The sequence below is a fragment of the Trematomus bernacchii genome, unplaced genomic scaffold (assembly GCF_902827165.1).
Source record: "Trematomus bernacchii unplaced genomic scaffold, fTreBer1.1, whole genome shotgun sequence".
Taxonomy (NCBI): domain Eukaryota; kingdom Metazoa; phylum Chordata; class Actinopteri; order Perciformes; family Nototheniidae; genus Trematomus; species Trematomus bernacchii.
The window spans coordinates 327,544-352,468 of NW_022987546.1; the positions used below are offsets into that span (position 1 = coordinate 327,544).

At 40.5% G+C, this 24,925-nt stretch overlaps 1 protein-coding gene across 2 annotated transcripts in view; it reads right to left on the reverse strand.

The window, feature by feature from the left end:
- The window catches only part of si:ch73-105b23.6 (mucin-4), a 28,844-nt gene that overhangs the window by 2,270 nt on the left and 1,649 nt on the right, over nucleotides 1–24,925 (reverse strand). Inside the window, exons 4-19 of one of the 2 annotated variants that reach the window (XM_034122614.1) lie at nucleotides 22,503–23,094; nucleotides 21,964–22,113; nucleotides 21,297–21,514; nucleotides 19,475–19,550; nucleotides 19,064–19,351; nucleotides 17,850–18,086; nucleotides 17,626–17,778; nucleotides 16,252–16,430; nucleotides 15,103–15,295; nucleotides 14,891–15,010; nucleotides 13,813–13,932; nucleotides 11,050–11,070; nucleotides 10,858–10,919; nucleotides 10,412–10,604; nucleotides 7,863–7,991; nucleotides 5,067–5,202 (exon numbers count right to left, since the gene is read on the reverse strand). In XM_034122614.1, coding sequence (XP_033978505.1) covers nucleotides 5,067–5,202; nucleotides 7,863–7,991; nucleotides 10,412–10,604; nucleotides 10,858–10,919; nucleotides 11,050–11,070; nucleotides 13,813–13,932; nucleotides 14,891–15,010; nucleotides 15,103–15,295; nucleotides 16,252–16,430; nucleotides 17,626–17,778; nucleotides 17,850–18,086; nucleotides 19,064–19,351; nucleotides 19,475–19,550; nucleotides 21,297–21,514; nucleotides 21,964–22,113; nucleotides 22,503–23,094 — 2,867 coding nt within the window. Of the gene's footprint in view, nucleotides 1–5,066; nucleotides 5,203–7,862; nucleotides 7,992–10,411; nucleotides 10,605–10,857; nucleotides 10,920–11,049; nucleotides 11,071–13,812; nucleotides 13,933–14,890; nucleotides 15,011–15,102; nucleotides 15,296–16,251; nucleotides 16,431–17,625; nucleotides 17,779–17,849; nucleotides 18,087–19,063; nucleotides 19,352–19,474; nucleotides 19,551–21,296; nucleotides 21,515–21,963; nucleotides 22,114–22,502; nucleotides 23,095–24,925 lie in introns of those variants that run through there. The other variant, XM_034122616.1, reaches the window with a different exon arrangement.

The window sequence follows — 24,925 nt, forward strand, 5'->3', positions numbered from 1 at the left end:
ATTCTTACTATGACCAATGCCTACAAAAACAGTGCTTTGGCTGCAGCAGTTTCTCTTTAGCCTGTATCATGTGGATCATTATGTTCTGTGAAACTGTAACTGTTGATGTATCTCCATTAAAGCCAGGAGTTACAAATGGGAACATTTTGTACCCTTTTCAATGAATTTCTGGCTTTGATTAGTGATGTCTATATTTCTCTATTCTGTAGTGTAGACGATCATTTCAGGCAATTTATGGAAATGTTTGAATGGGCAGCAGTTGTTGTACTCAGTGACTCATGAATATTCAGGTGGGCTCTAGCCTAGATATTGTGTTGAGTGTTGAAAGACGCTGAAATCTGGATTTAAAGCTGATTCAAAAATATGAAACATGCATATCCCAAATGCTTCTCCAGACTTGCAGATTTGCAGTTCAGATGTTTTGGATTGTATATTATTATGGTTGTTCCCTGTGCAATTATATCTATCCTCTCTGATAATGAGGTACAGACTGTGCAACCTGGTGTGCCGTGACTCATTCTATGAATAAAAGGGGGGAAAAACACAATTCTTGCCAATAAAATATTAAAGATCCTTTGTTTGGACATTGATCACAGTTCATTTTGTGAAATATTTAGACTCACTGACGCTTAGTCAAGGTCCAGCTAGGTCAAATGAGCGTCATTTAGGCTGGGGACGCTGGGACATATTTTTCAAAAGTATAATTTGCTAAAAATGTTCTGACCTTGGCAATTGGATAGTGGCAGTGTTAAAGAAGGACATAAGAGGCAGTAGCTCAAGCATGGATGAAAAAAAAACTAAAGGATAAAAGGACATGCTACTTCGGAAAAAATGAAAGGGTAACTTATCTCGAGAAAACCCCAACAACCTGAACCTAAGTATGAAATATATTAATGGGATGACTCAACAATTGAATGTTAGTGGGACGCACAACTGTGATATCGTGAAATATTTGTATTATCGCATAAGGTAGGCTTATTAGTTCTTGCCACCAAGTCGTTTATTTTTTAAACAGTAGTCCATTGTATCATTGTGTCTATGCCAGGATGTGTGATATGGTGAAAGCCCTATTTGATTAAAATTACAGGTAAATATATTAATATTTTGCGGGGTACGCGCAATAGTAATGTAGGCTGTGTATTTTTTATCTGAAAAAAGTGCCCCCACAGTTTTTAAAAACAAAATAGTTAGATAGTTAGAGATCCTCCATCCCCCCTCCCCCTCATCACTCTTTTAGGAGATCTCTTCAATTGAACCCTCCCACAACTTCTCCAAACATTCATCCTTATTGCAATAACTTTGGCAAAGAAAACTATTTGAATCCATTGGAAAGACAGAACCAAATGATCAATAAATCATTGGCGCAATCTTTTAACAGATCATGCAACCCTTGAACAACTTTCTTTAACCTCAAAAGACAATACAATCTGTTGGTCTCCTTTTTTGCAGTTTATCGTGCTGATTCCTCTTCATATCAGCTTGGCTAGAGACTCCCCTCTACAATGGAACAAATTAACATGATCAAATAGTACAATAAACTTCCTTCTCTCCTCTCCTTGTCTCCTTTTTTTATTTACCCTTTTTTGTATTTTTCCTTATTTTCTTTGCATGTGACCATATTACATATGTTTGTTGTAAATACTTTTTGTTTTGTCAATACATTTGGCATCCACTGTAAAAAAACGATAATGAAAAAACAACAACAAAAAACGAAATAGTTATCTATAATGCTGATTTTATAATAATCTATAGATACAATTCTGGAAACCCATTTAAAGACCTACATTTGATGGTGGGAAGTAAAAAAGGAACATTGAAAACCCACCACTTTACATCTGGGACCGTTTTTATATTACAACATAATCCAAGTATTGCTATCATTCCTTTTTATTGAAGGACAACAGCATTACCTCCTCCCTGTCTTTTGCCTATTCACTCTAATCTAACAACATAATCCCACAATGCTGCTGCCGACCAGGGCCGTTATATCCATAGGGTCTACTTTGCTAATAGCAGAGAAAGCAGGCCAGTCACCAGGGGGATTATGTGTCTCTATGGCCCACTAACACCTGGTCCAGATGCCATACATCTGTACACACGCTGTGGCCAAGGACTCATGAGCATTATAATGCACTGCTATGCACATTCACACGCACACATGCATCTGGATATGAGTTGTTCTTTAGCAGTTACAGCAGATTTTCATTCCAAATGGTACAATCCATTTTGTTTACTATGCTACAGTGATATGATATTATATATATACACCAGAGAGTGTTATGGAAGCCCTGAGAGGCAAGTGAGAAACAATCTAGTGTTTTTTTTCTTTCTAGTTCTGATCTAAATGGTTTTCTTTCCTATATGTATGACTTAAAAGGCGATATAAAAGACGTTGCTAAAAAAAATGTTTTAAAGTTGTTGTTTTTTCATCTGCAAAAATTGTTGTTTTTTGCGACTTTGTTGCTGTAATACTATTTTTCAGCCACAAGAGGCACCACTACCCCATGTTCGAAATAGAGTGGCACAGAAGTGACTTGTTTTTGTAGACTAAGCCTAGCACCAAAAGGGGTCAATTGTTTTTTTCCATTTTATTTACTGCCATATTTTATGTCGATTAACTAAACATGAACATTTCCTAAGCCTGTATTACGCTATTTCAGAGATCTAACCAAAAATATGTTCGAAAAACCATTGACTTTGAGACGAGGGAACTGGATGTGCTAAAATGCTAACTCATTTCTGGTTTTAGAAATCATTCCTATAGCACTGTATAGGACTAAATGCATGTTATCTTTCAGGCGAGTTCTGATTAGAATTATTTAAAGGAATAGTTTGACATTTCTTTCCAGGAGTGGGATAAGAAGATTGATACAATTCTCATATACTAGAGTAATAATATATTCAAGTGCCGTATAGTTTAGCTAGCTGGAAAAAGCCAAGAAACAATATGAACCTCTTAAGCTCATAAATGGGGCCAAGCCTGCGAGCTAGTTCAGGCAGTCAACTCGAGCACCAATGATACATTAACACGTGACGCGCCTCGTCCCTCTTACAACCAACCAAACACAATCTCCTTAACTTGCCGCTCTATTTAAGCTGCCAGATCTGCCTGCCTCTGCCTCGCTATGCTGCTGCTGCCACTGCTGTGTTCACTTGCTACTGCTGCAAGTCATGTTCATGTTCCTGCTGTTGTGTTTCATGTTGCTGCTGCTTGCCTGCCCCACCACCACCCCAGCTTCCATCCCAGCTTCCACCTGTAGGCTCGGGGGATAATTATCTAATCATCACTCAATGTTCTATGTACATCTGTGGAGTGATGAGGCCCGAGCCTAGACGCCAAACTCAAACTATATGCTGCTTCTAATGAACATATTAAGAAACACGTGAGTTGTCTGACTGAAATGTGCTTACTCACATAGCATCTCCTAGCTTTTCATTTTTTGTAAGGACTAATCAAACAAGACATTCATATATTTTAAGGGTGCTTGAAGGCAGATTTTGTAACCTTTGGAGATAGCCACGCTAGCTGCTTCCCATACAAGTCTTTGTGCTAAGCTAAGCTAATGATGCATGCGGCTGCTAGCTGTAGTTTCATTATTTAAATACAGACATAAATGTGATATCAATCATCTGATCTGACACTCATCAACATAGAAGTAAATGTTTTTTTAAATCTATTCCTTTAAAATATATAATTGGATGAGTATGCTGTTTTTACCTTTTTTGTGTGTGAGAAAACAGTAGCTCTAATCTGTAGATGTGTTCCCCTCGTCGTTACTTATACTGGTTAAATTCAGATTTTTTTTCAGTGTTACCGAAATGCAGTTTCATAACTCGGACCAAAGCTGTTAGTAGGAAGTGTTTTTTGTTTAATATAGTAAGAGAGTGGGCAGTCCGTCCTCCATCTGAGAAGTTAATACGAGAAGGCAGTGCTGCAGCAGCAGTGCAGAGGACAAGATTTAAAGCCTTCAAGCTGCTATAAAGGATTGTCTCTGGGCAGACCTACTTGATAATGTACCTTAAAACACTGGCTGTCAAACTGTGTGTGTGTGTGCAGTCTTCCTCACCAGCACTACATGTTGTGCTTACCTGAAATGAACCCTAGAATAGAAGCTGCTGACCTATCTATCCCGTTTTTTTATTCATGAGAGTTTAAATGCACCACAATGGCCATTGATTTAAAAAGCTTGACTATGGAGATATTCTTAGCATGGCTGTAGTGAGGCAGTAATGCTCATTACATACCAGAATACATGTACATGAGTTATGCACACCGGAAGATGATTGTTGTATGGATGAAATATGAAGAGAGTACCTTGCTATTCTTAGAACTCTAGTGAGGCAAAAAACATTTAGTATGGCAGAAGGGTGGTGCCAAAAGAAAAAAGCACGAAGGGTCTCTGGCTGATAGTCTTAGCTTCTTCACACATGCACTGCAACCATGAAAGGATCTAGAATAACCAGGAGAAGCTGTATGCAACATAAAATATATTCAGAAAATTAATCTAAAGTGAAATTGTTGTTGACGTTTCTATCGCAACCGGTACTAAAGATTTGTTAGACTTAATTCTCAAGACAATATTCATATTGTTCATATTAGGAAATGGATTATGTGACCAGTCATGGAGAAGTGGGTGATGAGGAATGGCCTGTGATTGTGTATAAAATACAGTAAAGCGTAGTTATGTACTGCAAATTAAAAAAGATAGACACATATCTAGGCAAAATTATGATCATAAGAATAAAGGCTATATGGTTTCAAAGAGTAGAACATTATTATTTTTTTGAATTTTCTATGGATCTTTGAAAATTGGTCTACCACTTCAAACCATTGTGAATCTAAACGGACCAATCTACAAACATTTAAGAAACATCTTTCAAGCCTTCAGGAATGTTTGGCACTTAAAATATACATATTCTTTGGTTGATATATAATTATTGTCAGCACAGAAAAATGAAAGAATACATCAAAAACCCTAATGTGTATAATTGAATTAGTCATGCATTCTGTGTGCTAAGTCAAATGGTGTGTAGAATCTACTGAATGGTGCTCTGGTGTTACTCACTCCCCGGTCGCAGTCTTCTTTCTGCAGCAGAAGCAGGCCAGAGCAGCCAGGAGTAGCAGCAGCAGCAGAGGGATGCCGATCCCCAGCACCAGGCCCAGAACAAGGTCCGTTTCCACCTGTTTCACCGGTTCTCTGTCTGAAAAGGGTCAAGTCATTACCAAAAATGTTCCTAAAATGCTAGAAAGTCATTTGGAAGTTAGTGAACACAATCATTTCCTACAAAATATGGAATTTAACTATGGCTACACTTCTATACTAAGACATTACAGGGTTAAGGTAAGGTCTTTCATCTAGTAAATGTTTTATGGATGGGGCACACACAGTTTATTTACACTGGAGCCATTACCTGCAGGGTGGATAATAATAATAATAATGGGTTTCATTTATAACGCACTTCATATTTGAGTTCAAATCCCGAAGTGCGACAAGCAGTGGGCATGGAACAAAATAAAAACAGTACACAACACGGTAGAATGAATAAAAAGCAGTAAAAACAAACAATAAAAAATAGATAAAAGGGTAGTAATAAATAAAAGGTCTAGGAAAAGGCTCTATTGAACAGATGGGTATTGAGGCCTTTTTTAAAAGCGTCCACGGTCTGTGGTGCTCTCATGTGGTCGGGGAGAGCATTCCACAGACTGGGAGCAGGCGAGCAGAAGGCCCGGTCTCCCATAGTACGGAGCTTGGTCCTTGGGGGTTTGAGGAGGTTGGATTTGCAGGAGCGGGTTGTCTGCAAGGAAGAGGGGTGAGGAGTTCCTTGAGGTAGGGAGGGGCAGTTCTGGATGCTTTTTTAGGGATCCCGATGAGGAGTGCATTGCAGTAGTCCAGCCTGGAGGAGACAAAGGCTTTTCGGCGTCAGACAGAGTGAGTGTGGGGCGGAGTTTGGCGATATTCCTGAGGTGATCAAAGGAGTTCTTGCACAGCTGTTTAATGTGAGCCTCAAAGGTCAGATGGGCGTCCATTTTCACACCTAGGTTGGTGACTGTCGAGGAGAGGGTAATGTCCTGGCCGGAGAAGGGGATGGTGGTGAGAGTGGATGACCAAACCTGGTGTGTGGTGCCAACTATAATGGCTTCGGTTTTGGAGCTGTGAGTTTCAGGAAGTTTTGCTTCATCCACGCCTGTATCTCCTCCAGGCAGGCAGTAAGTGTGGGTGAAGGCAGGGCTGCAGAGGAGCTAGGGTTTTTGGTACAGATGTAGGATTTCACCAGAACTGACGGAAGGGGGTCCAGGACACAGGTGGAGGGCTTCATCCTCCTAACGATGCCCTCAACCTCTCGCTGAGAGATGTCTGAGAAACAGCGGAGAGGCTGGGTTGTCCCAGGCTGTGGGTCGGCAGTTGGAACTGGAGGTGCAGAGGGGCTAGAGAGGAGGGAGCGGAGGGTGTCAACTTTGTTTTTGAAGAAGGTGGCAAAGCTGCTACACTGCTTCTCAGTGGAGTCGGAGTGTAGAGGACTTTGAGGAGGTGGTTTATGGTGGAGAAAAGTTGCTTGGAGTTTCCAGTACTGTTGTTGATGATGGAGGAGTAGTACTGGGACCGTGCATCTCGGAGGGACTGTGCGTAGGCCTTCTGGTGTTCATGATAAGCTAACCGGTGAACAGTGAGTCCTGAGGCCTTGAGCCGCCGCTCAAGGACACGCCCAGCTGTCTTCATTCTCCGCAGCTCGCCAGTGTACCATGGGGCTGAGCGCGAGAAAGTGACAATCCTGGTTTTGAGGGGGGCGTGCAGATCAAGAAGACTGTTAAGGGACTGGTTGTAATATTCCACTGACTCATTTACTGATGAGAAGTTGGCGGAAGAGAGCTGCTGGAGGTCCAAGGTCATGGTGTCCGGGTTGATGTTCCTCAGGTTCCTTGAAGCGGATTTGGCGCTTGGGCTTGCTGAGTGGGGACTGGAAAGACAGCTCCATTCAGATGGTCTTGTGGTCAGACACCCCCAGATTATACACTAGCAGATTGCTGATGGGGGCGGAGTTTGTGATGACCAGGTCGAGCGTGTGGCCCTTGGCCTGTGGCCACAACATCAACATGTTGTGTGAGATTGAGGCAGTCCAGAAGTAGTAGAAACTCAGTGGCAGATTGGCAGGAGGGGGAGTCGACGTGAATATTAATATCTCCAAGTATGATAATATTGGCAGAGGTTGCATAGTGTAGTGAGAAGGTCTTGTATCTCTGGGATGAAAGCTGAATTGGGTTTGGGTGGCCGGTGCTGGGAATATACAGTTTTCCTTCTTCTTTGGCTTCGGTGGATATAGCGATGCCGACGAAGAAGTCCAAGGTGTTTAATGACTGAGGTGCAGGTTGGAGCGTTGGAGTGGTTGAAACTCAGAAGTTGGGGAATGGAAAACCTCAACATGTCAACAGGTCGGGCGCCGAAGAAGTTTGGTGGCGGTCCTTAGCAGCGAGGGCTAACAGCAATGAGACAGCTGGAAGGCTGTCCCGTTAGTATACCTCACGTCCAGCAATGAAACAGAGGCTTGGGAGTCTGCCTGCTATCCCACTAGTAGCGGGAGAGAGGCAAGCAGTCAGCTGAAGATAGTCGGCGAATTTGGGCGATGCAGCAGGTGAGTCCCGACAGCCGTCAGGTCCAAAACCGTCAATGATCACGAGGTTTAAGATATAAAAACACTTTTAAAACAGAATAAAAGTTTAGCCATGTAACTATAGCTTAAAAGCAGATAAAATAGCTTAAAAGCAGATAAAAACTCTGGGGCACAGGAGAAGCGGCGAACAAACAAGCACCAGCGTCCTCTCCCTCTATAGGACTTTGGATGCAAAGTATGCTCAAGACCCTCACCTAATATACAGGACTGGCTCTTCTCAACGTCCGTCGTGCCGTTGCAAATACACCTATAGCCTCCGTACGTGTTGGCGCAGAGGGCAGGATAGACACACACCGCCTCCTTGGCCTTACACTCATCCAGATCTGTAAGTGTGGACAGTCCAACAGCAAGTGGAAAAAGAAGTTTAGTTTATTTCATTTCATTTCAAACCTTTATTTATCCAGGTGTATCCCATTGAGATCATTGCTCTCTTTTTCAAGGGAGACCTGCTCAAGTAGGTTCCACATGAAACATTAAAACATAAACAGAACAACAAAAAGGACATCATACAGCATCATTACAGGGATTACAATTTACATAACTATCCACATGAACAGGTACCAACAGCATCCGATTGAGTAGCATCCAACCGAGCTTTAAAAACAATTATATATTTTATAACAAAGTGCTGCAGTATTTTGGATTGCTTAAAGTGATAGCTTGGATGTTTTAGAGTGGGGTTGTATGAGTTAGCTGTCCAAAGTCACTGTAATACCAGGAGATGGTGGTCAGCATGCCCCCAGTTTTGAGAAACAGATAGTAGCACCAGAAGCAAAGCATATTTTAGCCCCCTAGAAGAAAGGCCTACCTAAACAAACCCATATCAGTTTAGGTGTACGCTATATTTAGAATATTTTAACCGCTTTACATATGTGGTGCAGTGATGATGTAATTTTGTAGGCCAACCAAGTGAGCAAAAGGCAATGATAGTTTCCATTGGATCTTGGAATATTGTAGAGAATAAGATACTTTGCAAAAACATGTTTATGATTTTTTTTCAGCAGGATAATCTCCACATATAATTACTTTTTAATGATTTTTAGAGTGCGAATGAAAACAGCAGAAGTATTTTGTCGTCTCATTTAGTCACTTCCTAGAAACCATCATTTGTATGTCACATGGGAGCCTCAGACATTCACAATTTTGGAATTTACTGGCATATTTTATGTTGTAGAACAAAACATTAAAATCTCTTAACCTTGTGTGAACACAGATCCTATTAAGATAAAATAAAATAGACTTGATTAATCCCAAATTGGGGAAAAAAGGTTAAGAAAAGGTCCGAAAGTTACTGTGTTATGGTGAAGGTGAAACATCACAAGGCACATTAGTTGATTGCCAGTGATTAAGCACAGACAAAGAGTCCGCTACAATATATAATCTTAATTCATAATTTTGCTGAAGTTAAACATCGATGAAAATCACGTATGGTGTTCGGGTCTGTGGGACCCGTTTTCATTATTTAGCTAAAGAAAAATGATATGATAAATTATTTTTTCAAACTCACACTCAATGGCCTTGGCTCATCTTATGTGAAGAACATATATTAGAACACATTTTCAATGACCACCCACTGTACACCCCCCCTACACATTTATATGACATACAGGATGTTCGGGTCCAGGGGCTAGCACAAGTGTGGAAATTGTAGGTCCCGTGTGTGTGTGTGTGTGTTTGTGTGTGTGTGTGTGTGTGTGTGTGTGTGTGTGTGTGTGTGTGTGTGTGTGTGTGTGTGTGTGTGTGTGTGTGTGGTGTGTGTGTGTGTGTGTGTGTGTGTGTGTGTGTGTGTGTGTGTGTGTGTGTGTGTGTGTGTGTGTGTGTGTGTGTGTGTGTGTGTGTGTGTGTGTGTGTGTGTGTGTGTGTGTGTACAGAGAAGCCTATATGATAAGGCAGGCCAAATCCGGCACGCCAACCATATTCTAATCAACAATTAAATTAAATTGATTGAAAATAGAAATGATTTGTTTTTGTATGGTAACTAAGGTGCTTCCTGTCGTTTAGCAAAAGTGGCCCCAGAGCAAAGCAAGTTAATCAGGAAAGAATCTCTTACTGCAGTGCCAGTTTGCACATTTCTGAAAACAATGATGCTCTACAACAGATAGCAGTGTGTCATCTGTGTAAGGAACGCACTTCTGAATGATGTGTTTGTGTGTGTTTCTCTGCAGGTGACCTTACCAATCCTCCAGGTAAAGCCTCCCTCTTTGTCTTCATTAACATTATTATGGCTCTGCTCTTCCTTTGCTGTTACCATGGTAAACATGCCCATATATTGTATTGAGCTTGTATAAAGCTGTGGATACTGTTCTGTTTCTGCAGGGGGAAATGTGTTCAACGTCTCTGTGGGCTGGGTGCCGAACAGATCTGATGGACTCAAACAGGTGTGTGTGTGTGTGTGTGTGTGTGTGTGTGTGTGTGTGTGTGTGTGTGTGTGTGTTAGCATCAGCTAGTTACAAAAAAAAGACGAGCCACGGGACCAGCCGGTCAGCGGGCAAAAAACGAGTAGCAATTTAATTAATTAATGTGATCTAACAAATGTAAATGGCCAAATATTAACAATATATGCTGTTTATATCGCTTGTAATTGAGATTAAGTAAACATCTGTTGAGTATTTTAACATAAAATAGTTTGATTGTGTTGACTTGAAACCCAAAAAGGCAGCGGGTCGGTCCACCAGACCCACGAACACTGGCTGAGTAACAAAAATATGAACACCAAACAAGGGTTAAAGGATTGGTAGTTTACCATCAACTTCTATGCCTCTCATGTTATAGTGGCTGCTGACTCTGGCCATGTAGTCTCTGATGTACCAGTGCGGCGTGTCACTGGACATGTTGATACGATACTCTGCTACACCTGGCGGGTAGCCCTGCGCTGGATCCTTCTTGCTGGCGTTGTAGAATTTGTTCTGGAAACCCATGGACAGAATGTCCACCAGCTGGGAAAGACGCAGAAACAGATTAGCATTATGCAGTGTAGGAATTTGTTTTTATATATTTAATTATTTAGTACAAATCTATGTATTAGCAGCAAACACTGGCATGCACACACACACACACACACACACACACACACACACACACACACACACACACACACACACACACACACACACACACACACACACACACACACACACACACACACACACACACACACACACACACACACACACACACACACACACACACCTGTTTGAGTCCATCAGATCTGTTCGGCACCCAGCCCACAGAGACGTTGAACACATTTCCCCCTGCAGAAACAGAACAGTATCCACAGCTTTATACAAGCTCAATACAATATATGGGCATGTTTACCATGGTAACAGCAAAGGAAGAGCAGAGCCATAATAATGTTAATGAAGACAAAGAGGGAGGCTTTACCTGGAGGATTGGTAAGGTCACCTGCAGAGAAACACACACAAACACATCATTCAGAAGTGCGTTCCTTACACAGATGACACACTGCTATCTGTTGTAGAGCATCATTGTTTTCAGAAATGTGCAAACTGGCACTGCAGTAAGAGATTCTTTCCTGATTAACTTGCTTTGCTCTGGGGCCACTTTTGCTAAACGACAGGAAGCACCTTAGTTACCATACAAAAACAAATAATTTCTATTTTCAATCAATTTAATTTAATTGTTGATTAGAATATGGTTGGCGTGCCGGATTTGGCCTGCCTTATAATATAGGCTTATCTATTTGTGGAGTTCCTGATACATCAATTGCTGTATCAGTGCTTAGAAAATCACATTGGCAATTTCCGTTATTCTGGTTGATTATATATTATTATCATTTCTGCTGATATTTGTATATATTTTATAATGTGGTAACAATTTATTTGGATAGTCTATAGAGTTTTATTAACATTTCAACAGCTTATTAGTTGACATTGAACTGTTTCACTTTGTCTTTTGATGTTTAACATATTTCCTAAGGAGTACATGGAACAATTTGTGAATAAACCTCCATATTCTCAAAATAATTTAGTTGAAATATTCAAAAAAGTATCCTTGGGGTCAATTTGACCCCATTCAATATTTAACCGTTAACGTATCTAAAAAAATGGTTCACAATAATTGTTTTGCTTAGTATTTCATTACTTTTCCTAATTTAGTGAGGACTAATGGGTAAACATGAAATGAACATGAAGATCTTTTTTAAATGTCCTGTACACACTTTGTACGCATCGGTGTTCCTTAGGGTCAATTTGACCCCAGGCTGTTTTAGTAGTATAAAACATATACATATACTTGCCTCTATCCTGGTTCTGTTAGATCTGAGTGCTGCCTTTGACACTATTGACCATAAAATACTACTACAAAGATTATAACTTTTAATAGGTATAAGGGGAACTGCACTAAGCTGGTTCAGGTCATATCTATCAAAACGGTCTCAGTTTGTATCTGTCAACGATGAATCCTCAATACAAACTACAGTCAGTCATGGAGTACCGCAAGGGTCTGTACTTGGACCCATCCTATTCATCTTATATATGCTACCATTGGGCAATGAATAACTCCATCAATTTTCATTGTTATGCTGATGATACACAATTGTATCTATCAATTAAACCAGGTGAACAATTTCCATTAGTTAAACTGCAAGAATGCCTCACAGACATAAAGACATGGATGACCTGCAACTTTTTATTATTAAACTCTGACAAAACAGAAGTCATTATACTAGGCCCCCAGCACCTTCGGAACAAACTGTCCAACAACATAATTTATTCGGATGGTATTACCTTGACCTCCAGCACCACTGTAAAAAATCTTGGTGTTATCTTTGACGAGAATTTGTCTTTTAAATCCCATATAAAGCAAATTTCAAGGACTGCCTACTTCCATCTACGGAATATTGCAAAAATCAGGCACATCCTAAATCACAACAATGCAGAAACACTAATCCATGCTTTTATCACCTCCAGGCTGGATTATTGCAATTCCCTTTTATTAGGCTGTCCAAACTCATCATTAAAAACCCTTCCATTAATACAAAATGCTGCAGCACGGGTTTTAACAGGAACAAAGAAGATGGACCACATCACTCCTTTTTTAGCAGCATTGCACTGGCTACCAGTTAAGTCCAGGATTGATTTTAAAATACTTTTACTCACATACAAAGCGCTCAATGGTCAGGGACCATCCTACCTACAGGATCTTTTAATCTCCTATTGCCCCTCCAGGGCATTAAGATCCCAGAGTGCAGGTCTGTTGGTGGTTCCCAGAGTCCACAAAATAAGATCAGGTGCTAGAGCTTTCGGCTACCAAGCTCCGTTCCTCTGGAACCAACTTCCAGTGACGATTAGGGAGGCAGACAGTGTCCACACATTTAAGAGTAGGTTGAAGACTTTCTTCTTTGGTACAGCATACAGTTAAGACTGGTTTTAAACCCCCTTTTATACATCCTCATGGACCCTTCGTTTTATGGAATTTTAATTATTGTACTCTAACTGTATTTGTGTCATTGTGTTATGTTCCTCTTTAAATAGGTATTTTCACATTGATCTTGTAAGATACATTTGTTGTTTTTACATTGTGTTTACATTGTCAATTGTGTTTGTTGATTTGTGAAGCCCTCTGAGACAAATATGATTTGTGATATTGGGCTATATAAATAAACTTGAATTGAATTGAATTGAATATACAAATGTCAATATTTTACACATATTTGTGTTGATTGTGTAGGATGATATTGAGGTGACTATTCCATGCAAATGTATCATTGTAAAAAAAACCTACCCTCTATTATTGGTCCTTTAACAACATCAGATTTGATGGTGATTTATATATTTGTCGATAGTCACATAATAGGAATTCTGGATGTATAAAGGGGTCTGTAGGGGGGAAGGTTGGGGTAATGTTTTATTTAAATGGTTATTTAGGTAGTCAACTAAGATACCTAAAGCACCAGAGACATACATGTTGGAATATGATCATTGTCTTGAGTTTTAAACTACTGGGGTCAAATTGACCCCAGAGGATAACGGGTGTAAAGTAAATCTGAGGATAACAGGAGGGTTAAGACATGATTCCTAAAATATGATGCAGTAATTAAGGTGTTCTCTCAGTGAATACATTATATTTTACTTGTGTGTGTTGCTGGTAATACACTTAAACACAGAAAGGCAAACATGCACATACCACATCCATCAGTGTCCCTGGTCTTCTTGTATCGACAGAAGCACTCGACAGAGCCCGGCGTGTTCTTACACTCAAACTTAGCATTGGGGCAGGTGGCCAGCTCTGCACACTCATCTACATCTAGGACACAGACAGAGACAGGTCAAACATGTAAAATACATGTGCTGGTATTCATACTCAAATGTTGGCTGAATAGCAGGGGTGGCTACAAGTCATTGATTTCAAATCACAACTCAATCTTTGTACTCCATACACTAGTCAAGTCCAAGTCAAAACGTACAAGTCCCAAGTCAATACCGATAAGTCCCAAGTCAAATCCCAACTTGATACTAACAATTCCTGAGTTCAATTCCAAAGTCAACATTGACAAATCCTGATTCAATGCTAAAGTCAAAATGTATGAGTCTCACGTTAAATCCCAAATCAAGACTAACAAGTGCCAAGTTAAATCCAACTTCAACACCGACAAGTCCCCAGTCTAGTTCTAAGTCAAAATGTAGAAGTCCCAAGTCAAACCCAAAGTCAAGACTAACCACTTCCAAGTCCCAAGTCAAGACTGATAAGTCCTGAGTCAAGTTGTTAGCCAAGACAAACAAGTCTAAAGTCAATTCCCAAATCAAAACTGACAAGCCTCAAGTCAAGATTTACAAGTCCCAAGTCAAATCCCAAGTCAAGAGTAACCACTCCCAAGTCCCAAGTGAAGACTGGTGTAAGTCAAGACAAACAAGTCATAAGTCGATTCCCAAATCAAAACTGACAAGTCAGAGGTCAAGATTTACAAGTCAAGTCAAATCCCAAGTTAAGACTAACATCTCCCAAATTAAATCCCAAATTAAAAACAACTTGTCTCAATAAACAACAAAGTCAAAACTGACACATCCCAAGTAAAGTCCCAAACCAAGATTTACCAGTCCCAAATCAACACTGACAAGTCCCGAGTCAAGTCATAACTCAAGACAAACAAGTCCCAAATACATTTCCAAATCAAGACCGACAAGTCCCAAGTCAAGTCCCAAGTCAAGTCCCAAGTCAAGACAATGCTCTTTCATAGCATGACATAGCCTTTGCTGTGCAGTACCTGTGCAGTTGCGTCCGTCTCCCGTAAAGCCAGGCTTACATGTGCAGGTGAAGTTTTGTTGGGTGCTGAGGCAGTCGGCATCTTTGTGGCAGGGGAAGGGGAAAGGAGGGCTGCACATGTCTGAAAGGAATACAGAGAAGCAAGAGTGAGATCAATATTAATATACGGGATGGGACACATCTGATAATATGACTGCACAAAGCACTACAGACCATGCTCAAAGCACTTGTATCCCTGTTTTGCTCCAGAGACAGCATCTTTGGGACACTCTCCACAGGTAAACTGTCCGGGCTCTGTCTCTGACTGACACTGAACGCCTCGGAAACAGGGTTTGCCTTTACATACGTCTGCAGTTTTCTCACAGAACTTTCCACTGAACCCCTTTGGGCACAGGCACCCCACCACCTGGGAGGAAAGAGATATGAACAGAAAGGAAGAGGGATAGACAAAATAACATATTGCATAAATAGAAAATAATACTTGTCCCACACTTTTTCATATAACTCCAATTAGGCCAGCAGCATGAGCTGGGTCAAACCTGGGTACCGGAAGCAACAGAAAGTTTGCAGATCTGGCGGGGAGTTGGGGCAGCACCCCAGGGATCAGACCCCTGGCACTGGGGATTGCTAAATTTGGGATTAAATTCACTGGGTATATGGGTCAAATTAAATGATGTGAAATGTGAATTGTCCATTGGTGGAGCAAGGAGTTGTGGGACGGCAATATGCTCATGCATTTCTAAAAAGGAAAGCTTTTTTTTGTTAGAATTGAAAGGGTTCAATGAGTTATTATAATGCTAGCCACTTGAATAATTGGGGTAGATAGATATGGTCACTTAAAGAGGCCCTATTATGCTCTTTGGGTTTTCCCTTTCCTGTAGTGTGTTTTATAGTTTTTTGTTTACTTGTAAATGTTCTGCAAAGCCTAAATTCCCAAAGATCCCTGCAGAGGTGGTTTCTCCCCCCCCCCCCCCCCCCCCCCCACTTGTAAAGCCTCGTTTTGACTCTTTTGTTTACCTCAGAAACATAGTGACATCACTGTGTAACCAATGCATTTCCATTGAATAGCACTCCAACACATTGAAAGGGATAGGCTTAGGGGAGGGACTTCTCTAAGCGGTTGACCAATCACAACAGAGCCAGCTAACCAATCAGAGCAGACTGGGCTCTGGTTTTAGACAGAAGGTGAAAAGAGGTGCTTTTTGAACATTAAAGCATGGAGACATGTCACAGTAGAGGCACTAAATACTAATATGAACATAAAAATGAGAATAATTTGTCCTCTTTAATCAGAGAACCTTCTGTTGAGGGAAATCAACCTTAACATGTCATGAGAAAAACTGTTGCATATCAAAGATGTACCTGAAAAGTCCCCTGCTGGAGGTTTTCAGTGACACTCTCATACTGGCAGGTCCCTCCGTTGAGGCAGTTGCAAACGTGCAGGATGGGGGTGAACAGGGAGCTGGAGAGCCCGTCACTGACTCTGATGGTCAGCTGGACTGGCTGTGTGGTGAGGGGCATCCAGGTCAGGAAGCCGTCCCCTGGAGCAACAAGCACAAAGGTATAGCATAGGGGAAAGCCTTCATAACAGAAACCTATATACAGTATGTATATGAATGGTCATTTGCATAATAATGGCAGGGAAACAATGTTGAAAAACTTTAGACAATTAAAAAAAAAAAAACTATTTACACTTACAACATTACTTTTTGTTATTATTGTATTTTATTTTATACAGGCAAAAATTACACAAACGCGAATATGATGACAAAAATATAACCTCATAATAATAAAAAAATCAACACAAAAACATAACAAAAAGAAAATAAATATTACAACATACCAAATAAAATGAAAATAAAAGTCAAATATCTTGCTTCACTAGAGCAAGATCAATCCTGTTGAGTTGGTGCTATTTTGAAAAGGTTTTTTTGCAATTATATTTTCCAACAATTGGATTGCAATGTATTTTTTTGGGGGAAAGTTAGATTCAGATTAGTTTTCCCCTGAACTTAAAATACAAACATTTTAACATATTAACATATTGACAGTAGAAAAACTGATAAAACATTTTTATTTTAGAGCCTATGCTGAGTGTTTAATATTAGACATGGAAATATTTTTTTTTAGTTGCATTAATGTTCTTGGTAATCCTCAAAAAAAGGTCTGGAAGAATCATTTGTTATTTTTGTAAATTGTTATGAGCAATTGTTAAAATATTGGAATTAATCTTCCCAGAAGGAGCAGTCAATAGGACAGAAAGCAGTAAGGTATGTTAAATTACATTTAAAAATAATTGACACTTTATAACAGGTGCACAATTCTGCTGTACGTATCCACTTTTTTGTAAAAATAATCATAGATTTGTAATAAAAAAAACACAATTTCAAACATGACTGTTACTTTTTGAGCCTTCTGTTTCCCTGTGCGTGTCTGTCAGTGTGACCCATCCACTGACTCAGCTCTGAAATGTCCCATCTGGCAAAAATAAGGCTCACAAACCCAATGACAAATCTCAAGAGGAACGTCATGTGTAACCCTGATGGAGGAGGGGGCGGGGGGGCTGTTTTTGGAAAAACATTTTAAGGGGAAAGGTGTGTGTGTGTGTGTGTGTGTGTGTGTGTGTGTGTGTGTGTGTGTGTGTGTGTGTGTGTGTGTGTGTGTGTGTGTGTGTGTGTGTGTGTGTGTGTGTGTGTGTGTGTGTGTGTGTGTGTGTGTTGTGTGTATGTGTCTTACTGCTGCCAATGGAGGTCCGGGGAGGCCTGGGGTGGAGCAGTGAGTAGGTGATGGGGTCTCCATTCGGGTCCTGAGCAACAAACTGAACGTTGACAGTGGAGTTGACCTTACAGCCAATCACTGTGGGCTCCGTCACTATGGGGGGCATGTTACCTAGCAGACCACATTAAATTAGAACAGGTCAATGGGGGAAACACAAAACATTTCAAATTAAAAGTCCTTACCGTATACGAGAGCCAGATTTTGATATTGGTTCTTGGCAGCCAGAGTGCGCTGACCCAGGTCAGAGCTGCCGGTTGCTATGGTGTCGTGGACGCACTGCATGCTGCCTTTACAGGTTCTCCTCAGCTCCTCCACTTCCGCAGGACTGAGGCTCTCCAGGAGCTGCTGAGAGGAGGCAGGCTGCAGTGGAGCAAGTGGAGGTGGAGAGAACAGCAGGCTCTCTGGGACGGGAACTGCCCCTGGAAACACACAGGCAGACAGTTGGAGCTGAGCACAACACCCCAGAGAACTGGAAACCAAACTTGGGGAGTTATAATCTCGGAGAAGCATGACTCACCCATTATTTCCTTGACAAAATACAAGGTTAGTGCAGGGTGTCCCAATATTGTTAAATGTCATGTATGGAGGGCCCACTATTCATGTTTACATGCACACTTATATTCCACTTTTGCTTCAAATGTGACATTATTGCAATTTTTTTTACTAGAAACAAATTCATCATATTCAATTTGGGTTTTTCTGATTAAAAAAAAGTCAGACATTCAAACATTATTCTGGTTTTAAGAGCTTTCTTATGATGTAAGTGCATTTGGAATAAGCGTCACAATTGAGTTTTTTTGTTTTCTTACAGCAAATTGCATGTGGGCTTTCTTTGACAACTAACAAAGATGTACCAAAGTGGCAAGAGGCTGTGAGTTGTTAATGAAAAGCCCACATTTGTGTTCATAAGGAGAAAAAAAAGTAGCATTAAACCTAATAAAAGACTAAGATATCGAAAGGTTTTTCAAACGTTCTTTAAAAAGCGTAGCAGTAGGCTTTACGTAAAATAACTATGCACATAGCTTTTAAATGTTTAAAGAGCCAAAACCAGAACATGTTGTTCATGTTTACAATATCACTTTGAATGTATTGAAGTTGAGGGATATTAAACCAAGACAATTAGGTGAAAGATTCTAAAAGACTTAGCTTTCTGTAAATTCTCTTAATCACTACAAATAGTCCCCTTCTCTTTACACATATTCTTTTGACCCAATGTTAAGACATAAATATTGATTATAGCGTCTTCAAAAGCTCACCACAACATGGAGGGAATACTCTATTTTTAAGATTTGATGCAACAGAGCACCTAAGTGGGGTAGAGGACCACCTGTAGTCCCCTTCTTAGCCTTGCTTACTATTCACTTACAATAACATTATGAATCTATGGTCCACTTACAGGACAAGCCAAAGTCATGCAGCTTGGCCTCTGAAGGGGGGTTGAGGTCCAGTGAGGGGACAAGCCTGCCGTCGGACATGAGGAAATCGTCGGAGCGGTTGGAGCTCCACTGACCCATGAGGCCCACAGTGCGGTTGTAGAAAGTCTGAGGAACCTCCACCATGGCCGCCAGCTGATTGTGGGCTTCCCTCCACACCACCACATGGAGACCACCGGCGTACACCGCCGCACAACGACTCACTGACACACAGCGCACAGCAAAGTCCCTCTCACCCATGTGCACTACACCTGAAAGGACAGTGGTGATTTGACATTGAAAACATTGGATACAAGGCAGGTTGGGTATAATATTAGTCTTGATGTTAACTGTAAAACCGTATTGTTTAATGTAATGTGTGTGGGGACCATTACCAACTGTGACTGGGACCTTGGCATCATCTACAAAAAGCTGCAGTCCATCTCCTTTCTCTGCACATCTCCATTCAATCTGAAAATAATTATGTGAATATTAGAGGTCAAAGTAGGACTTACCATTATTTTTTAAATATTCATTCCAGTCTGCTTTTACAATTGGATGAGTGGATTTTGCGGAGGGAATACTTTGGTACTTTACCTATTATCGAAAAATGATTGTGTGACTGTTATAATATATGTAGGCCTACCGGTACCCATTTGCTCACTTTGAGCGAAGCTTGAGCCAATTAGTTTAGCCTCTTAAGCACGGCGATCCCCCCATTGGACCCCTCCCACCTTTTTGTTTTCGAGATAATGTCTCAGGGCTTCTTAACATTTGTGAAACTATTAATGTGTAGCACCAGATTAACGGGAAGAATCTCAGCTAACTGAAGATATGAACCATTTTTACCAAAACAAAACACAAGTCTCATAAGAAGCGTCTAAATGACCCCTTGAGCGAAAAAATTCGAACGCACTGCGGCACACAATTCAAGATAAAGATACCCTTATTACTTATCGTAGCTGCACATATAATATAGCCTATTAAAGCTGAGACTCCACTGATTATTTAGGTATAGTATCATCACTGAGCGATCCGAACTTGCGACAGGGGAAGCAAACACAGACATCACAACACGTACCTTTACGGAGCTTTTACGGCAGATCGTCTCACCGTAGCTGTCAATTAGGTCAAAAGACGTGTTCAATGGCATTAAAACGAAAAATAAAATGTCTACAACTGTTGATCCATAGGTTGATAATGTACCTGTGCCTTTTAAAAAATTATTTATAATCCATAATTCCATTTTTTATGTAAAAATCGGAGCGGAAAAGTTAGCTGCTAATGGTAGCCACCAGAGTGTATGCAGCTTCCGGTTTTGGTAACGCGTCACTCTCACTCCTTATTTGTTAACGTTTTGGCTCTAGCGGTTATAAAGAGATTTCATTCATCAAAATCGACCAAGGGGGGCCAGAGATAGGTCAAATCCACCCAAATGACTCCAGAAGTGGGGGTTTTTGGCTAAATCTCTCTAAAAAGGTCAAATTTCACTTGTTTTGCATCAATCTTGATACAGGGTACTTATTATATGTTGTACTTTGGATTCCTACAGCTTTTAGTCTACTAACCCATCATCCAAGGGTAGTTTTCACTATAAGTAAAAAATAATTTTTGGACGGACACTATAATTTACAGTTTTTTACTATGTAAAATCTGAATTTTCTTTCAAATAAAAAACATCTATATTGATTCTGACTTTTCTACATCCAACTCACAGGTTTAACATTACTTTGAGAATAAAGATTATTAATTTAATCCTTTTAGAAGGGAAGATATGGTCATTTGTTCTGGGAATGTCATTTTCGAGCCTGAGACCTGAAAAACAGGCTCAGGGCTTAAGAGGTTAGCATAATTTCTCCCTACAATTTTGAGTACTGTATTTACTTTTGGATATCTGTTTGTGTAAGGATTAATCCAACAATTGTTGATTGTTGGTGGGTCTTTATTTAAACGTTGGACAAAAGTAGGCTAGCTGCTCCCCTCCTGCGTCGTTATGCTAAGCTAGGCTAATCATCTCCCAGCCAACTATACTTGATGCACAAAAATGGGAATGCCATCACCATCTGTCTCATTACCTTCCTCTCAGAAAGAACATTATTAGACTTAATTTTCCAAAATGTAACCATTTATTCAAGAGGCACAAACTATCCCTCTGTGGAATAGACACCGTAACTTTGTCTTCTCTCTACACACACACACACACACACACACCCTGACCTTGCCAATGCCCTGGTGGAAGGCAGCCATGCGCACCACCACTGGGACCTCAATGATCCCCTTTGCGTCTGTGTGTAGCTTGTCAGTCTGTCCTTGCAGGGTGAAGATATTAGAGCCGCTGGAGGAGGAGAGACGTAATATCACAAACTCTCCGAGGGCCTTGAAGGAGAACTCCGTCCCATCGAAGGTGATGAAATGGAGGCTGCCGTACACCATCGCTGCAAGGGAACATCGACAAGGGGGGTTTTCTGGCATATTATTGACATTCATCATACTTAAGAGGGGGGTGTATTAGAAACAATATACAAATTAAAAAAAGACTAAGGTGTGGGCTTTTTTCAGAACAAAACCTTATAGTTTTACATTTCAGTGGTACATTTACAAAAAAGAAAACTCACATATTGAGAGAAAAAAGTGAATTATTCTCTATTTCTATACTAAAAAGTTATTTTTTTCTTGTGAATTTGTGATTTTAATGTATTCATTTTAAGCTTTGAAACTTGATATTAGCTCCTCCCCTGGTATCATATTTGCTTTCTTCTTACAACATAGTCTTTTTTAATTGATGGTACAGCATCTTCTCTGCTGCCTATTGCTGACCATAAGGACTAGTTGCATACATCAAAATAACATTTGATGAATCACTGTACAGTCTGTGATCCCTCACCTACACCCGGTGTCGCCTTCTTGGTTAGACTGAACCGGTGAAGGCTTGCCCAGCTGTAACCTTGGCAGCGGTCCAGCGGTCTCTTGTTGAGGTAAAGGTGGCACAGAGGAGACTCGATACAACACCACTGGAACGGCAGGAGATCCTCGTCTGGAGAGAGAAAGTTGATTAAATATTAAATACACTGCCAAGGACAGGTGTCTTACTTTCTCCTTGAGCTTGGCATTCAAATCAATTGAAACAAAGTGATAAATAGGAACTTTATGTGTAAATAAATGCTGGTATCCTGAAGGGTACAGTACAAAGCTCCTTTAGATACATATACATGTCTGTATATACTTTTAAAGTCCATGTTTTCTCCTTTTCAATCCAAATGCATATAATTGACTTGAATACAGCTTCATTTGCACTGTCTCAAGCAGTTTTTGACTTTGACATCATTATTATTGTATTGAAAAACTGGATTAAAAACATTCACTGATGACGATTGAGACTTGAACTCCTTATTTAATGTTGGAAAATTATTTAAATCATAATACCAATATGTTTTTGCACGCTGTTTCCATAGAAGTATCGTTCGTTGTACCCAGTCAGCAGCGGGCCATCAGGGTCATACACACACCTCTTCCCTGAACCGTGCCTGTTGGACAAGACCGACTGGAAGACGTGCCCCCCTGCGCCCCCCCACCGCAGACCCCTCAGCGTCTTCACCATGGAACCCGGATCAGTGGTGTCCTGCATGAAGGACAAGTCCTCCCGAGCCTGGATGCGTGTGCAGGGACATGGAGGCAGCCCTGTTGTCCACTGAGCGGGTTCCGGCTGCTCCATCGCCCACGCCTGGCACCTGAGCCGGGAATCTAGGTCTGAGCCCCTTGGTGCTGTAAAATCATACACCAGCTGACCCAGCTTCCCCATGACCCCCTTCACCTGCTGGGGCCTGTATCTGCCCCCAGGCCCGAAAAGGTTGTCTGGGGGTACAGTGGGCTCCCTGTAGGAGGATTTTCCATCCGTGTAGCCGATGATAGCGTCATGGTATTGCCTCTGGCCGGGACCCCAGAGCATGTCCCCGTACCGCAGGAGGGCGAAGGAGCGCACTCCATCAGTGGTCAGGATACACTGGAAAGTGTTAGTCTGAAAATGAAAAGTAAGTTCTGTTGTAGATGTTTTTACATAAACACTTATTACTTACTTCGTTTTTTTTGCCCGTTTTCATGAATTACAACAAAATATTAAAAAAGGTATTTTAAGTGTCATTCCCTTGAGATATGTTTCTGTGTTTAATCTGCCCATGGATGAAAATTAAATAGCTAAATAAAAAATGTTCTTCTCTTTTTGAAATGAATTCTTTTTTAAAGCATGGTCCTTTACATCTTTTTAATGTAATTAATAATAAGAATACATACAAAATATATATATAATAAAGATAATAATAATACATTCAACAAGAAAACAAGCTGATTACTAAAGAAATTGCATTGATCCTAAAATAAGAAGATGGGGTCTTTTAACAAGGGGGTCGGTGGGAGGCTTTGGCTCAGTGGTTTAGTGCGCTGATCTTCGAATCAGAGGATAGCAAGTTTGAGTCCCACTGCAGTCAGCATGTCGTTGTTGTTAGGGAATCATTTGCTTAGGTATTCAACCTTCGACCCAGTTCATCGTTTTCTCCTCTCACTGTCTCCTTTCCCATGGCATATGTATACAGCCTTGGGTATTGCTGCTATCTCTCTTAAGGAGGGGCAGCGTGGGCGCATTGTTGTTGCCAGTCTATGACAGAGCACAAGCCGCCATGAGGTAGTTTACTGTTCAGGGACGTAGGTTCCCTGGCGCACATTCTTTTCTATGGACGAGAGCACTAGTTAGATTCAGGGTCCATATTGCTTTAGTCTCACTGATAAAGAATGTTGACACTCCGAACTAGTTAAAACAACGAGCTGCAGAAGAGTTCTTCAGAATTGGTTTGGCAACCGCTGTGTCAACTGGTGACACACCACCTGTTTTGTCAATTCTCCCGCCGTAACTCCAAATAAACCGTCAGTGTTTGCCATCAAAGCTCCAGCTCTCCTCGTGCCTCTCTGAGTCCTGTTTCCAATTGCTTCAGAAGTTTCCCCCACAGTTGTGTCCCTGGGCAAGACACTTCACCCCAAATTGCTCCTGTGGGGATTGCCCATTGTAATATTATAGATATAGAGGTATACATTTAAAAATATTCTTCAGCCAATGTTGCAGTCTACCTTGCATGGTATAGTTTGATACATTTAGCAAATAACAACACTACATAGTGTGTTAAGCTATAGAAATATTAAAAATATATATTTTTTTATGCAGCCTGAAAAAAAACCATTACTGTAATCCCAAATTGATTGTCATAATGTATCCCTGATTGTAAAACATCCGTGTGTCACTACACTACTCTAAATTGTAATACATTCCCATCATAAAAGAGCAGCAAGAATGCACTTACTATGCCAAAATGCCATTGTAAGAAGTAATAACATAGACAGGTGGCAGCTCTGCTTTTACGCCCTGTAGCTGAAACAGCCCCAAGGTGGCACCAAAGTTAAACAAAACAGCCCAAGTGTTATGAGCTTTCATTGAGGAGATGGTTAAAGGTTTCATATTGCACAAAACAATAGCAAATAAAGTAGGACAAGCACTCCCTGCCAAATATTATTTCAATAGAATGTTATTATAGAACAGAATTATTTAGTTTTTATCACTAACAATTGCATTTAAGGGCATTTTTATCTTGAAGTTCGTCATGTTGAGGCAATTATAAATACTTAAAGAAATAACATATAAGAAAATACAGTTCTGCTGCATATCATACAAGCATATAATCAGTCTTATTTGAAAAAGGTAGCTTGAAACTATTAATGTTACATTTGTACGATAATGTTAAAAGCTCAATATATAGTAATAGAAAATTAAAGTACAAGTATGCCAAAATAGTACTTCAGTTTAA